Source organism: Drosophila sulfurigaster, chromosome 2L, assembly GCF_023558435.1.
Source record: "Drosophila sulfurigaster albostrigata strain 15112-1811.04 chromosome 2L, ASM2355843v2, whole genome shotgun sequence".
NCBI classification, from domain to species: Eukaryota; Metazoa; Arthropoda; class Insecta; order Diptera; family Drosophilidae; genus Drosophila; species Drosophila sulfurigaster.
The window spans coordinates 6,977,664-6,994,771 of NC_084881.1; the positions used below are offsets into that span (position 1 = coordinate 6,977,664).

The 17,108-nt window shown below is 37.9% G+C and overlaps 2 protein-coding genes across 2 annotated transcripts in view; both read right to left on the bottom strand.

The window, feature by feature from the left end:
• Positions 1–2,133: 2,133 nt before the first annotated feature.
• Positions 2,134–3,909, bottom strand: LOC133834876 (catalase). Its single transcript, XM_062264643.1, has one exon. The coding sequence runs from the start codon at positions 3,761–3,763 to the stop codon at positions 2,243–2,245; it is 1,521 nt and encodes a 506-aa protein (XP_062120627.1). The 5' UTR covers positions 3,764–3,909; the 3' UTR covers positions 2,134–2,242.
• A 1,023-nt stretch (positions 3,910–4,932) lies between these two features.
• The window catches only part of LOC133834874 (uncharacterized), a 33,476-nt gene continuing 21,300 nt past the window's right edge, over positions 4,933–17,108 (bottom strand). Inside the window, 9 exon segments of the mRNA XM_062264640.1 lie at positions 4,933–5,057; positions 6,250–7,537; positions 7,602–8,509; positions 8,576–8,982; positions 9,630–9,788; positions 9,848–10,062; positions 10,131–10,542; positions 11,370–11,481; positions 11,549–11,655. Coding sequence (XP_062120624.1) covers positions 7,382–7,537; positions 7,602–8,509; positions 8,576–8,982; positions 9,630–9,788; positions 9,848–10,062; positions 10,131–10,542; positions 11,370–11,481; positions 11,549–11,655 — 2,476 coding nt within the window. The 3' untranslated portion in view covers positions 4,933–5,057; positions 6,250–7,381.

The window sequence follows — 17,108 nt, forward strand, 5'->3', positions numbered from 1 at the left end:
AATTTGTGGTCAATAATATATTAAGGTAGTATTAGCATCACAACATGTCGATAATTGATTGCATCAACAACTTCTTCAGCGAATTGATTTGATCAATAAAGTTGGAAATAAATTTAGACTTTTAGCATAAGAATACACAAATTAAGAGCATGACAATCGAAAAAGAATTTATGATGGCATATTTCATAGAAATATTAGCTGATCACACAGGTGTTTGTATTTTCCCAAAACCTAATAGTAAGTATCTGATAATCTCGCAAGTTTGACTGTTTTCGTTGTTTTAAATACTTTTATTTCAAAATATGTAATCTCAGAAATGTTAAAAGTAATATTAACCTGATGACGCTAGTCAAGAATGCCTCCAAACACAATCCGACAAAACTTTTGTTGCGTATAGTACTTATAAAGTTAAATATAGCGAGTAGAACAATATCTTGACACCTATTTGGCCTATCAACTTAATCACAATGTTGTATTTTTGTTTCTAATGGCACTACAGACACATTTTATAACGTACTCACCTTGCTCATTTAACTCCTGTTCCATTTGCTCAACTTTATTAATCTCCATTAGCTGCTGTTCATCGGCTATTGTCAGATCTTGTGGGTGCTTCATAATAATAAACGAGTGCACGTTCTTATCATCAACTCGATCCGTTTACAATCACATAAGAGTCATGCTTAGCAACTGTAAATGAACGATAATGTTAAGTGGTCAATTGAGACGACAGTTGGGGTAATTTAAACACGAAAGCTGTAATATAGCTGCTATTAATACATACTAATCTATCGGTATATGAAATACAAAATACATATTACATTTTTAATGGCTTTTCGATCGAGTGTGCCACACACGATAAGCTTTCATATACTCGTATCATCCATAAAGTTCATATTAAGCACGACAAATACAAAGTATGACATTTCACTTCAGTTTCTGTTACAGGGAAAATCCCCCCTCAAAACGAGAGAGCGAGAGTGAGAGAGAGCCCGATGCCATTTTATGATCCTACACACCTGCATTGCGCCCAATATATTTATGAAGCAATCATAAACCAAAACAACTCTATGACACATTCCAAAGGCAAAGCCAAAAAAAGTAAAACACCAACCAAAAAGAAAAAAAACCGAATAAAATATTGAAATAATAATCTTTGAAGCTTTATTGACTGTCCCGACCAGATAAACGACCAATATGCGACTATGAGGCCCCACTGAAAAGCTTTCTTTATGTTTCTATCTGCAGTAACGCGACAACAACAAAAAATAAAATAAAAAAATTCGCACCATTGTGATAAGGCGGGAAACAAAATTCGTGATCGATAAAGCTCGATTTATTGAAGTACTACGTGGAGCTACGAGTAAATATCTAAACGAGGGGGGCTCATCGCTATTTTATGCTTTCTAATCATGAGTAAAACGTGAGTCTCATGCGTCAATTCTCGTACGCAAATACACTAGAAGCCATTGACTTTCAGATACCTGACAGTCATATCTGGACTCAGTGATAAAATAAATTCAAAATTTATTCACAATTCTAAATTCAAAGGCTTGGCAATATTTAAAGGAACACGTAAGAGTTCGACTGTGAGATATACGCTACATTTTAAATTAACGCAAAATATTGCAGTGCATTGTGCATTTAATAAATTTTTGATGCAGATCAGCAATATATTCTTATTGTAGTAATGTTTATATAAATGTGGAATATGGATGAACTAAATAGGAAAATTTTAAAAAATAAAAAGCATAATTTAATTTTTCCAATATTGGAGAAGAGACTGAAGGGGACATCCTTTACTTCTTAAAGTATTTATTGTATATAATTGGTAGACGTCAGAAGTTATTCAAGGACTTGAATGTCATTTTGAATGTTATGGTATACCGTAATACTAAATATGTATAACTTTTGATGTAATAATTTGGTTAATTTTTTGTTTGAGAATGAACATTCTCGTTCATAGCTTTCTCAATCATAAATGTAACACAATCCTTTTTGAACTTCACGAAATAGTAGTACCAACTATGAGCTAGTTAAAAATTAACAATTAAATAAAAATTTGTAATATTTTAAGAGCGACAGCCAAGTGTTCTTATCAACCTTACTATAGAAAGTTGAAGAGGATCAAATATGTTAATACTTAAAGAAATGTTTGCTGACAATACTAGTGACTTGTAGACTCCAATTTATTATCTACTTTCAAATTTGTAATATGACTAATTTCAAAAGACGATTGCAGACACTAGAACTTGGATATTTTGGCCGTGTTTAGGGCCTCAGTCATAAGGCGTCCAAAGTCAGCGTGCACCATGGTAAATAGCTTGACCGCGCGTTCCTGCAGGAATTGACTCGCCTCGGACAAATGCTCCGATATGTTCCGAATGAGACGCTTGCGACCACAATTATCAAGAGTGTAGGTCCAGAAATCGGTGGCCTGACTATAATTATCCTCTGTATCACCACTCATATAACGATAAACATCCCCGGAAATGGGGCAGCAAGTCTGCAGGGCCAGAGCTCGAGGACTCTCCTTGGGACCACAGAATGAGTTCGGGAAGTAGTTGGGAGCACCTTCCTGATTGTCGGTGACAGTCATGGCGCCGTCCCGTTGGAAGTTTCGCACATGCACGCGATACGGACAATTGACGGGTATTTGATTGTAGTTGGTGCCCAGACGATAGCGTTGTGTGTCACCATATGCGAAAAGACGACCCTGAAGCATCTTGTCGGGAGAGGGTTCGATGCCGGGCACAAAATTAGCCGGACTAAAGGCAAGCTGTTCGACTTCAGTAAAATAATTGGTAGGATTGCGATCCAAAACTAGCTTGCCAACGGGCAACAGGGGATAGTCCTTTTGACACCACACCTTGGTCACATCGAATGGATTGAACTTGCACTTCTTGGCCTCCTCATTGAGCATAACCTGTATGAACATGCTCCAACTCGGGTAGTTGGCCTTCTTGATGGCATTGTAGAGATCACGTATGGCATAGTCGGGATCATGGGAGCAGAGTTCAGTGCATCGTCGTGCATCCAAATTTTTAATGCCCTGATCGGTTTTAAAATGAAACTTCACATAGAATGTTTCGCCGCTGGGATTCACCATCCGATAGGTATGTGCGCCATACCCGTTCATGTGACGATAACCATCCGGAGTGCCACGATCACTGAAATACATGAGGAGTGCGTGCAATGTCTCCGGCCGCAAAGTCATAAAATCCCAGAACATGTCTGCGTCTCGCAAATGTGTCTGCGGATTGCGTTTCTGGGCATGCACCAAGCTGGGGAATAACGATGGATCGCGTATATAAAACACTGGCATATTGCAGCCCACCATGTCCCAGATGCCCTCCTCCGAGTAGAATTTGACGGCGAATCCCCGCTGTTCACGCACCGTATCCGCCGATCCGTTCTCCCCGCAAGCCACCGAGAATCGCATTGCAATCGCAGTGCGTTTCTTGACGCGATCAAAGATGGATGCAGCACAAAATTTGGTTATATCATGAGTGCACTCAAAGTAGCCAAACGCTCCGGCGCCCTTCGCATAAGCCACGCGCTCGGGAATCCGTTCGGCATCGAAGTGCGCCATTTCGTCCAGGAATACGAAATCCTGAAGCAATGCTGGGCCACGTGGTCCCACAGTTTGAATGGCATCCTTAACTCCAATTGGTGCGCCTGTCGCGGTGGTTGCCACCTTTTGCGCTTCAGCATCTTTGTTCTTGTAATCAATAAGCTGGTTAGAGGCTGGGTCGCGAGAGCACATATTGAATTTCGTTTATGCGAATCGGAATCGGATAATTGCAAAAGTAAGTTGGTGAATTTTTCTAATTTTAACTTGGGAAATTTTCAATAACTGTTCAAATTATATTTGACCATAACCGAACGTCTTTACGATTTGTAATTACTGCTAAGAATCTGAAGTTAAAATCAAAGTAATTGTCATTTTCAAATTGACGAATTGAAATTCATAGCTATCCTTTTTATATACCATTTATACTGATAGAAAGTAATTTAGTATATTTAAAATTATTTTGTAGATAATAATCTATAAGTTCTATAAGTACATATCTTGAATTTTATTACTATTTTTATAATTGAAGTTCTTTACTTTTTTTTAATTATGAAATTATGTTTATTTAACTATAGATTATGCAAAGATTGTAAGACGCAACTTTTACTAATAATTTTTGTTTTTTTAATTATTCAATTACGTTAATAACAAAATATAATATCTTCGGTAAATTTCTTGTTTAATTGCCATAACTGAACGTTTTTTACGATTTGTAATTATTGCTGAGAATTATTGTTATGATCACAAAATCATAGCTATCGGACAGTGTTAATAGATTTATACAAGAAGGCTGTAGGAATTAAAAACTGCAAAAAAATATTTTTTGTTAACTTTTCTAGTGCCGTAATACGAAAATAATAATAAACGAAATAATCATTGCTTGGCAGTTAAAATCAAAAGATATCTCTGAATTTTAATGAAGATGTCTTGAAAACAAATGACTACTGCAATTAAGAGAATCTCATCATCGCTCCCCATCCGCTTCGCAATGCGGTAAAAGCTATTTTAACGAGATCAATCGCAACTTGACGACATTTTATAGCTTGGAGCTTTTGTCACAGTCACCTATTAATGCTTGCCCTTTCCTTCTAGCCTTCACCCTGCGCTTGTTGTTGGTAGACAGGTTCCCGTAAAAGCTTCTTGATATGCAAAATGCCCTGTTGACACGCGACACACGTGTCCATGGTTGAATGGCAGTAAATATACTAAGTATGACTAAAAGCTTGCACAACAAAAATGTTTAGCAAATAGGCAAAAAAGGCTGAGTGAGAAGTTTGTATACACATACAGACACATACGCTTGTGTATTACATGTGTGTGCAATTGTAAAGTGCATGTTCAGTATTAACATGGAAACTTACTATAAAAGCTCTCGGGCCAGCTGAACGTTGTTGGTTGTTGTTTTTGTCGTAGTTGCTGCAGTTACTTTTGTTTTTGCTTTTGCTTTTTATCAGGCACACATTTGCTGCTGTTATGGCTGTTGACTCTAGTTGACCGCATGGATGAAAGCGAAGCAGACCAGACGAATGAATATATAAAGCGAACGTCACACACTTGTTGATTTCCTTATACTACTATTTTGTGTTTTTTCATGGTTCGTATTGTTAATTGAAAGCTGAAGTTTGGCACTCAAATTGTATTTTACACGCTTCAACACCACCTCCTCCTTCCACCACGTATTATTACTATTTCTTTGTTTTGCTTTGGCTTTTTTGAATTTTTATTTTAGTATTGCACTTCGTTAAGCGGCTTACGGGCACTGTATTTCTATATTTTGTTGAGTTTTGTTGTGCTTTTTTTTTATTGTAGCTGCGCGCGCCAATTAAAATCGAAACGGCAACACTTGCACATTAAAGTGATTTTTCCATTTGGGGCTGCATATACTCATTTATATCAATCAAACGGAATATTACTTTTGTTTTGCTTTGGCTTTTGTTTTTGTCGTTCTCAGTTGGCGACGTCGTCACTTGAACTCAACTACGGCTTCTGTCTGTAACGGTCGCGAGTCGTGAGGCGTTGCGATGACAGCAACAAGTTCCCCACACACATAGAGAGCGGCAATGCAGTTATCACTCGCACTCTCTGCTCTCTCTGTTTCTTTGGCACGCTCAGCTGGTATGCTTACACACACACACACGCATACGGACACATATGCGCATTAATATACACATATACAACAGCAACGCCGCTGTCGTTGTTACGTATTTGTTTTTGCAAAAATCAAACAAAAAATTTAATATATTTTTTTTTCGTTTTTTGGCTCAAACATGTCAAAATTGCATAAAGCGCGCGTGCTTTCTTAGCATTGATTTTGTTTAGGTGTATTTAACATACTTTGCATTATTTTTGAGCGGGGGGCCTGCCGCTCAAAGTGGGTTGATTGAACCCACTGGCAAAATACACATTCACAGACACACACACACACACTAGCTTGGCTGGCTAGACGAGGCGAAAACACAGTACGTACCAGAGACGATTGCGAGCAATGGGCGACTGAAATCGAAGTGGGCAAAAACTGAACGCCAACGCTAGTCGACCAGAGGAAGGAGAATGAGGGAATGCTAAGAACGCAGCAGCTACTAGGCACGCGAAACCAGATTTAAAGGGAATTTAAAACAGCATTTAAAACTGTTATAGAAGAAGCTACGCGAAAATAGCAACAAAGCACACGCACGCACCAAGAACAAACACAATATTTGCGTAGAGAGTGAGAATGAATGTGGCGCCGTTTGTTCTTCGTTCACCATTCTCCTCTCTCTACTCGTGCTTGTTGTTTGTGTGCATGTGCGGGTATGTCACTTGTCACGTCGCATACATACATATACTGCGCCTCATTGTGGGCGGCTGCAGCGTGATCACTTGCTTTTAAAAATATACCTTTTTACTTCGAAGAAATATACTAATTCCAATTTATTGATAACAAGTTCAAAAATAATGAATGGTCACACTGAACGGTTGATCAGAATGACAGCGCTGCCATCTGTTCCAAAAGAAACACCATTGCTATTAATCTGTAATTAATTTTACAGAACATTTGTATAATCTAATTTTAGTAACTAAAAATATAATGGGCAAGCGAGTAGAGCGGATTGCATAATCATGTCAAATAATTAAAAATTGACTTGTCAATGTGGCAGCACTTGACAGTGTTGTAAAACGTTTCACCGTTTGACGCATTTCCTCACTTCGAATTTGTTTTCAAATTAAAAATGATCAGCCTTTATGTTAGAAAAACTTGTTTATTGAGATATTTTTGCCTGCTAACTGGGTACAGTGGGCCACTAAAATTCTATGTAAATTAAGTATGTATGTTTATGGTGTAATGCTCACTAAATATAAAATATTTCTGTTGTATGTATTATGCGCTAGGTTACACTTTCGTCGTACGAAACTATTTACAAAATCTGTTCATTCCGCAAGAAATGAACATGTACAATATGTGGTACGTTAAATAAATAATAAATTAGCATAAAGCATAATGCTTTGTTGTTTATGAAATGCGCTTTCTGGGCGACGACATATTTGTTTTACACTTCTTTTGTTTGTTTTTTTTTTAGTTTAGCTTAAATTATTATGGTAGATTACGTATACGCAATATTAGTTAGCATAGTGGGGGGACGCATAGGCATTAAAGTTAAAGTTATAGCAAAATGAATTTGGTTAGACTTAAATACAATTAAGACACACACGTTGTTAAGTAATTTCCATATATGTAGCTATAGTTTAAGAGTTAAAAAACAACATAAATTGCACTAAATATATAAATGTAGCTTAAATTGTCACGTGCTGGAAACTGAAACAGGTACGAATTTAGCAACGCTCGCGATTATTATACATCTGCACCTTGGCCACAGTGCATTCCAGAGCTGCCTGGATGTCGTTGAAGACTGGAACACCTTGGCGCTTGGCCAGATCGATGAGATACGAGCGTCCACGATTGTAGTCCTTGATGGCGGCCAGCGTCAGCTGCAAGGCATTGATGTAGGATAATTAATAGATGTTGAGTAATGGAGCAGTTGAGTTCACTTACCTTCTCGCCACCAAGCACACAATCCTCGGGCAGCATTTGAACGGCCAACACAACATTGTACATGAGTCCAATGCAATGGGCCGCCAGTGTCATGGGAGCCAGCGAACGCGTCTCGTTGGTGATGACAAACAGCAGCACACGACTGGAGTCGAGCAGCGTGGGATTGTAGAGATTCTGGCGCACAGCCATGGGAGGCAGTGACCAGCTAAGCGATTCCTCGGCCACAGTTAGCTCCTCCTGCTCCTCCAGTTGCAGCTGATTGCCACGGCACTTTCGACGCGTGCGCATAAACGAACGTTGCTGCTGCTGCTCCTGCGGACGCTGCTCCTGCGCAGTCGGCGTCGGCTCTTGTAAGGTCGCCGCCGTCTGTGTGATGCTCTCGTGCAGCGCAGGCGCATGAAAACTCACACCCTTGGCCAACAAGTAGGGCATGGCGAGCTGCTGTCGCCATTTGGTGCGCAACACGCAGCTGCCACCCAGATAAACATCGCGCAGATCGAGGCCAGAGCAGCAGAGTAAATCGCCAGCGCTGGCGATGGAACTGCTGCTGGAGAAGACAGAGTCATTCGAGTCACTCTCCTCCTCCTCGGTGGGCGTGGCAGTCACATTGCTGCTGGCAGCCGTAAAAGGTTTGGTTTCGATCGTTTTGGTGGTAATTATTTCGGTTGTCTCAATCGACTCGACGTTCAGCATTATTTGGGTCTGGCCCTTTTTACCCAGCGTCGTCATGCTGCCGCTTGGCTGCGGCGATGAGGTGCCGCTATCGCGACTGCGACTCAGCTGCTCCACCAGATTCTGTCGCTCCAGATCGTGGCCAATGCCGCTGCTGCTGTTCGACGGAACGCTGGCGTTGCTCGAGGTGCGTGAAATGTTTTTGCTGGCCGAGTAATAGATGTCCACATCTGGAGCTGTGGATTGGATATAAAAGTTAAGTTTGATTTCTTGACAAAGCTGTATAACTAAGTCACTCTTACCATTGGTAAAGTAAACCTGCGGAGGTGGTACATTTGTGCCCTTGATGGGCGAGATGCAACCGCTCTCATGTATCTCCTGCTGGAGCACGGAGAGATACGCCGAGATGACGCAGAATAGATCGAAATCGATGAGCTCATGGTTTGGCATGGCCGACGTGGAGCTGCAGTTATTCTCCTCATCCTTCTCCTTCTCGTTGTCCTTGTCCTGCTTGGTCTCCTCGCCAGCCTTTGTACTTTGCGTTTGTAGCAGTTTCAATGATTCGCGTTGATTGATTATTATCTTATTCAGATTATCTAAATTAACTAAACTCTGAGCATAGCCTAAAAATAAGAGAGCACGTTTGCACTGTTCCACAGTGAGTAGTTCGCTTTGGGGATTGACGCGGTCAAATGCGCCGCGTACGGTACTAAAAAGATAAAGAGGGAAAATGGAAGTTCAATTAATAATTTTCTTTATGTTGAGCAATTCTTCATTACTACAGAAATCTTCACAATGATACCTAGTTTTCATAATAATACTTTCAGAATTTGCTTGGATTAGACTGGAGAGTACTTTCATTAGGATAGCTTTTCTATTGACTGTTCTAGTTTACTTTATTGTTATTGCTAAATTTGTTTTAACAAAAGAATATAGTTAATCTATATATCTACTTCTGATGATATAATTTAATAATAGTTAAACACTTTTCTTGAATTTAAGTGGAATAAGTTGTATCATAGGTGCAATATCGAATGTTTTTATCATTAACTTAAAAGCCTTTTCAAATAACTCTATTTCTAACCATATGATTTACATTTTTTCTACATCTGTTTTAACATTATGGAAATGTAATTTTCATTTAATACGAGGTTTAAATATATTCCACAATCGCTTCCAATTCTATCTATGATATTTGATTTTATTCGTATTGAATAAACGAATCTTCTTTTAGATGATCTAATTAATTTTAACTCGCTTTTTTAACAGCTAAATGCACATCCTCTGATTTCTATTTAAATTCATTCACTTAGAAATTCAGTGAGAATTTCTTTTTGAAAACCTTTAAATACTCACTCTAATATAGAAGATATTTTGGACGGTGGATCCCTAATGCCGGATAGAATTTCCTTGGTGCGCTGCAGTCCGGACGGGATGTTATCCAACACTGGCAGACCGCGACGGGAGACCAGCTCCTTAAGTATCAATTGATTGCGATGTAAATCGAGGTATTCTCTGTAAGAAAAGGATTTGAAAACTTTGTCATGCAACAAATAGAAAACTGAATAACTTACTGCTGTGAAATAGGCTCGTTGAGGATCCTTTGATTTGGTTTATACGGATGCAAAACCAACACTAGCTGCTTGCAGTTTTGACCCGCTATGTGTGCCGCCTCGATGGCACCAGCAGATGCGCGTGTTTCCGAATCCATAACAAAAAATAATACACGTGCCTTTTCCTTGGCGCGATGCTCGAGTTCAATGAGATCGGGCGTCCAATCGGATACTTGCTGCAAGTTTCAAACACGGGTTTCATAAATATCTTCCACACTAAGAAAAGGTTTTTTTCAGGACTTACAGGATTGTAAAACGAAATGCCCAGCTCCTTGAGTGTGGGTATGGCAACATCCGCACGCCAGGTGGTTGGATTGCAGGAGCCGCCGAGGAATACCTCGACGGGTTCATTAGTGGCATTCTTTTTCTTCTTGGTGTCGTCGACACTGCTGAAGGACTTTGTACTGCGTAGCTCTGTGCCATAACTGTCCGACTTTTTGTTGTAGTGTGCCCCTGTGGCAGGTGTTGCGGACGTTGTTGCTGTGGCATTGCCGGCTTGCAAATGTTTTTGCGATTTATTGGAGCTGTGTTCACCTGCAGCTGTCGGCGTTGCAGTCGCCGCCTGGCTGGCTTCGTCCTGTTGCTGCAGCAGAGAGCTTGAGAGTTGTTGGTACTTGACATCACAGTAGTTTGATGCATTCGAAAAGGTCGAAGCGCTGTAAGACATTAACTCATATTATTAGTCTATCCAGAAGGCATCTTTTTTAATACATTAATGCATTGCTTAAATGATTTAAACAAAAGAGAAGGCCGTTAAGTCATTAAGAGGAGTAACATTAAGCTTCTTGTCAGATTCATTTTAATCGAGCAAAGTATGCCACTTCGAGCAATAAGACTTTAAACCTTAATCTCTCTTAACAGCACAAAGTTCAGAATGTAAGTTAGAGCGGAAAATAGGCCGCTATGTGAGCTTTAATAAAAGGAAGTCCCTTAAGCTAAATAACAAATTGTTTTGAAGTTTGCTTTGATCTCTTTAATGTGCTGCAATGCGAATTTTGATATTAAATATACATAGGCGATAATGCCAATAAGTGCAGTATAGAACAAATTGCAAAATGACAGTTAAGTGCAGAAAAAACCCCCTATATTAATACTACACTTAACATCCACAACTGTAAACAAAATCAGTCATTAAAAGAATGTTAAGTGAAATAACAGAATGCTTTGCTAAACGCTTTGAATTTTATAACTAAATAGAAAGTGGTCCTTAAGTGAAAATGCAACTAAACACAAATTGGTCCTTAAGTGCAAATACAACTAAAATATAGAAAAATGGTTCTTGAGTGAAAATGCAACTAAGTACAAAGTGGTTCTTAAGTGAAAATGCAACTACATACAAATTGGTTCTTAAGTGAAAATACAACTAAAATATAGAAAAATGGTTCTTGAGTGAAAATGCAACTGAAAACCAAATGGTCCTTATGTGAAAATGTCGTAAACTGAATCGGCCTTTAAGTGATGTTTATGTGCATTCAAATCTCACCGAAAACGCTTCAAATCAGCAGCGAGCACACAAAATTGTCCAAACGTCAAGCCATTCGCCTGCCCTCGACCTTTGCGGGCCACTTTCTTAGCCGTCTGCAGCATTTCGCAAACTATTTAAAATAAAGGGAAGAATATGTTAGTATGATTTTCTCAAATAATAAAACATGCAATACTTACTCTGCTTTTGGCTGGGATGAAAGCTTAGCTCGTGAAAGAGCTCCTGAGTCCGTTCTTCAGGCACCACATTGCAACGGGCTTTGGCTCTCCACGCATTGAGGACTTCTCTGTAAGTGCAACAAAAATAAAACAATCATGAGTATACAGATTCATAAAAGTTTATTAATATATAGAATAAAAGAGTAGAACAACCAAAATTATTTATTAGTCACGCAAGTAAATGATGTATAAGTTAAGGTAGAGGTCTTATTATTTTACAATTACTTAATTTATTGCACTTTAATTTATTGTCTTAAAGTCTGACCAAATGATTGATTACATTGATTGGCGTGTTTATCTTTAGATTAGTCAATGCAGGAACCGAATGCAAAGGCGAATGCAATTGAACTACCTGTCTTTACAAAATATGCCTTATAAGTAGAGAGAATATCAATGAACTGAGCGAAGGACGCCACACAAAACGGACTGAATGAAAATGGAAGTAAAAATAGTATCTCGGATTTGTAAACAAAATAAAATGACGATACAAATATGGTGTGGAACAAATGTTTGAAGTGGCTGCCAATTGGTATCGAAATGCGAAATTGGAATCGGAATTGGAATCGGAATTGGATGCGAGGCACGTTCCACGTTCCATGTTTCGAGAACACCAAAAAGCGAGTCACAATCGCGTCATATTCAACGTATGCGATGCACTTAAGTGGCAAAACGAGAACTTTTCGCCATAAAGAGCAACAAGACAACACAACACGGCGATTGGTGAAAATCATCGAGAATGAAAAGTGAAGTGATGTGAGGTTTACGTTATTTTTGCTGCTGCTTTGGCTGCTGTGGCAGCCACATCCATTGGAGCAGATTCTTTGTCTGCTTCGGCTTCCGCGTTTCCTGCCAGCAGCAACAATAACAGCGAAACGAACAGCAATTGCATCATTTGTGTGCTGCACAATCTAAGGAATAAATACACAAAGGCCAATTGAAATATTGCGCATACGTCGCGTGTGCCAGCGATATAAGGGAAATTATCATAACACATGGGCTGAAAAGTCCGGGCCTGACAAAGAAAACTTGCTTTTTTTGGATCAAAATTGGCGTTACTCATCAACTTAATCTTTATCAAGAGCATCGCAATCATTCCAGAGCCGCTATAACATTTCAATATAAATTTTTAGAACGATTTATTTTTGCCTCAAAATAGGCTTCAATTTCAGTGATAATCTCTTCAATCGTGCGAAATTTTTTATCGGCGAGTATTTTTCCAGGACTGCTGACCTCCAAAAGTCGTTGGGAGCCTAATCTGGCAAATTAGTGGATGTGGGAGCAATTCGAAGTTAAATTCAAGTAGTTTTGTCACTGTCATTGAATCATGAACACATTCTTGTTGTTGGTCAAAAGTGAGCAAACGCGGCAGCCATTTTGAAGAGATTTTCTTATAGTCAAATGCTCATGCAATATTAAGCCAACATGTTTTTGATATCTTTACGATGTTAGCTAACTGACTCAAATTTAATTTTCGATCATTCAAAACGATTTTGTGAATTTTTTTTATATTTTCTGGTGTGACCTCCCCATTTGGACGTCCACTGGGTTCTGCATCATCGGTGTCTCTACGACCACGTTTAAAGTCAGCAAACCAACGTTTAATTGTTGTTTCTGATAGAGAGGAGTCCCCATAACACTTTTCAAGCCAAAGCTTTGCTTGAACGGTATTTTTCCCATCAAGAAGCATTGTAAGATTAGAAGACGAAATTGCATTTAATCCATTGTTGCGAAAATAGAAAAGTAGTGTCACTTTTGGCTCAATAACTTACAAACTAATGAATAGAACATCATGAAATTTTAGCAGCTGTCTTCTGAAAGATTGTATTAACTGAAAAAAGGTGACTGCAATAAAACTAGCACAATCTATGTTTTTTCAGCCCACGTGTTAAATGCAACAGCAACAGCAGCTGTAGCTGAAGCTGAATCGACAAATATAATAATCCGCGACGCAGTTACTTGATTTCCATTTCATTTTGAAATATTTTCGCCACAAACAAACACAGACTGATAGAAACATATACACAAAGAGATCGAGAGAGCGAGAGAGACGGAGATAGAGAGGATATAGTATCTTTGTGTTGAACAATAAAATTTGTTTTCGTGAAATGGAAAACGCAAAAATGAAATCATACACAGTTTATTTAATTTGTAAGACAATTTTGTAAACAACAACAACAACATCAACAATATCGTTGTGTGTGACAAAACTTAATGGAAATTTTGAATTTTGTAAAAAACGTTTTCGAAAATTGTTTTATTAATTTCGCTTCGAGCAACGAATTGCGACTGAATTGAGTTTGTAATTTATATTTTGGGTTAGCATATTAAAGTGGCATAATCGGGCTTATCAGTTGCCATTGACAAGTTGACGTCAAGTCTGTTTTTTTCAATGTCGCGACTGGCAAATTTAATTACTCACACATATCAACAAATTAATAGCAAATTAAACAATACATATATAGAATTGATGGGCGCCACTCATTTTGAAATTTGAAGGCGAAAATAAACGATGTATATTCTGTTGTAAATAAAATATTACGCAAAGTCAACTTCAGTCAAATGATGTATAAACAATTACTTTCTTGACTTCGAATATATAACTTATAAACATTGCCATAAAATTAGCAACAATTTAATAGCCAATTCACAGCTTATGAAAACAACACACACACACACACGTAAAACAAAAAACAATAGCGATTAGAAACGCGCCAAAAATAAAATTATTTGACAGCTCGACTAGCTTATACCTAAACTGTGACAAAATGAAATCATTGTTATTAACAAAAAGTTAACAATCGAAACTCTTTTAGAAGTTGATTTCTTTTTTCTTGTTTTCTTTTATTTATAGCCACTAGAGTCGATAATTTGTGATTTAATAGCGTTATAAAAGATACTTAAATTTTTGATTATGATCGTGGATAATGTTTTAAAATAAATCAGGTTAACCGCGACCGATAGATGGCGCCACCGCGAATTTCTTTTTCTTATCTCAGTTTAAACATTTTGTTTATATTATGCGAAAATGTGGAGATAAAGTTAACACTAAATAAATTTGGAAATATTTTAATCATGTTGATACGGTTTTTAGCAATTCCCTGAAATTTCTTGAATGTCGGTTAGAAATACAATGACACATCAAGTTTTTTGTTGACATTCCGAATATAACTAAATATAACGCTGAATTAACAAATATGTTGTTCATTTGATTTCTTGAATGTTGGTAGGAAAAACAATGACTCATAGATTTAATCCCGCTGGATCTAAAAGTTTTGGACTTATAACGGTCAATTAACAAATATGTTGCGGTTCGGTTTATAATTTGGTATGTGGATTATATTGTTGTTAATAATCACTGGGACAGCAGCACAGCCATCAACAAGAAACGGGGTGACAACATTTTTATGGCTCAACAAACTTGTCTGCTCGTTTTTTGCTGCCCACACAGAGAAGCAAACAAAAAATGATAGCATAAACTATGCTAAAATAAATAAATAAGGTATAGAAACTGAAATGACACATGTTGACGAGAATTGCAAATGCAAATGAGGCACAAGAGGATTATGTCATTGCCAAGAATCGCGGTATCTGAAACAGCCAAAGACCAAAAGGCAGCCAACGCAGGCCTGACAAGTGCAGGCGGATCTATCTGGTGGCTGGTTGGCTGGTCAAACTAGTCTACTAGTTGGACAGAGACAAAGACAGCGATAGAGAGAGAGAGTGAGATGGGGTATATAGAGAGGGGAGAGATGCCAATTACATGACTGCATCACAGCAACAGCAACCCAGACATTCACCTCACCTCACATAAATACTCACAGAAGATGGCACGCCCACTCATGTTGAAAGAAGGAGAGGGCGCAGGGGGTACGCTTAAGTGTTGGCAACACTAAATTTGGCATATTAATGAGATGGGCTCTATTTTTGGAGCGTTTCTGTCTGCCTCGATCTCGATCTCACTATCCATTCCGATCTCGTTTCTCTCTCTATGTGTGTGTGTGTTTGTGTGGGTGAGTGCAGGTTGATTGCGCCATCGGCGTATTTGGTATTTTTATGGCAAACAGACGCGCAACAGTTTATGTTTTGTTTACAACAAAAAACAACACAACACAACATTCAGTCGAGAAAAAAGTCTTTCAATTAACAGAATTACTCGCAATGTTGCCATGTTGAAATATTTCCGGGACATGTTCGCCAAGCTCAACGAGGAAGTGCAGTTCCACAAACACAAACACTAACCAGTCCAGTCCCAATTAAGCGATATTCTTCTTCCCAATACCCTGGGCAAATCAAATATGCTTAAGCAGTATATAAACATAGACATAGACATAGTATGCAACATAGACTTTACATTTAACATTTACATTTTCGTATTTATTTATGTTTATGGATGGAGAAATGTTGCCTAAAAGGCAATATTGCAGTAAGGACATACCAAGGGTCTTAGAGTATCGAAAATCGGAATGAAAGATAGTTGGGGTTCCTTTTAATCATTTATGGAAATAATATTTTCTATATGTTCTATATTTAATTTGAGCATGAAAGGGTTAAGAGGGCTCTTCTTCTGAACAACTCATTTTACTGTATAAAAGATAATGACACACCCCGTTTTTATTTTAGTCAATCTAGATTCTAGAATTGCCTGACAGGTAAATATGCACATGAGCAATACTGAGAATAGCAGATTAAATATGTACTTTTTGTTCAGTTAACAATAATTATAACAATGTGATAAGTTTCTTCTAGATCTTCAGGAAAGTTGGGGTACTTAAAAAATACTTTAAGTTTTCTAAAACAGAGTTGTAATATTGAACATAGCAACATATTTAAAATATTACTAAAAGGATAACTAAATTTTTTTAAATATAGTTCTCTTTCTAAAATTAGTTTTAGAACACATGAAGATTTATTAAGCTATTTTTCACTTTTATAGATCATAAGTTTATCATAATAATTTTGACATTTTGAATATGAAAAGTGAAATTCATTCATATTTTCTTTGAAATCAACTTAATTGAATTTTGTTGTAATCATATGATCGTAATATTTGATTTGTGAAGTAATACGCAAATATTTTCATTTAATGCAGTTATTTTGGACAAAAGCTTAGCTTAAATATATTTAATAATTATTATTAGAACCCTCTTTTTTCACGGGGTATTTTGTGGGAGGTCAACTCGATTCTAGGGTATATCGTTTAATTGCTGTTTCGAGCAATCTGTAGATCCTATCTGATCTGATACTATGCCGGCCACTTACTACTGTGATTCATGGCTTTGTGATGAAATTTCGTACCGGGTTCTAAGAACTTGACATGATGAGCCAATTTGCCCGGCCCCCATTGCGGTAAACAAGTTTTTTGCGTTCTTCCTTAGTTATTGTTATTCTCTCGATGTTGTTGTTTTTTTTAATGGGGTTTTGGCTAAGGCCACGCATACATAAGCAACATAACAGAGGGACAACAACAACACACAGCATAAGCAATAAACTGAATACTTAAAAGGTGTGCGAGCGAAAGAAG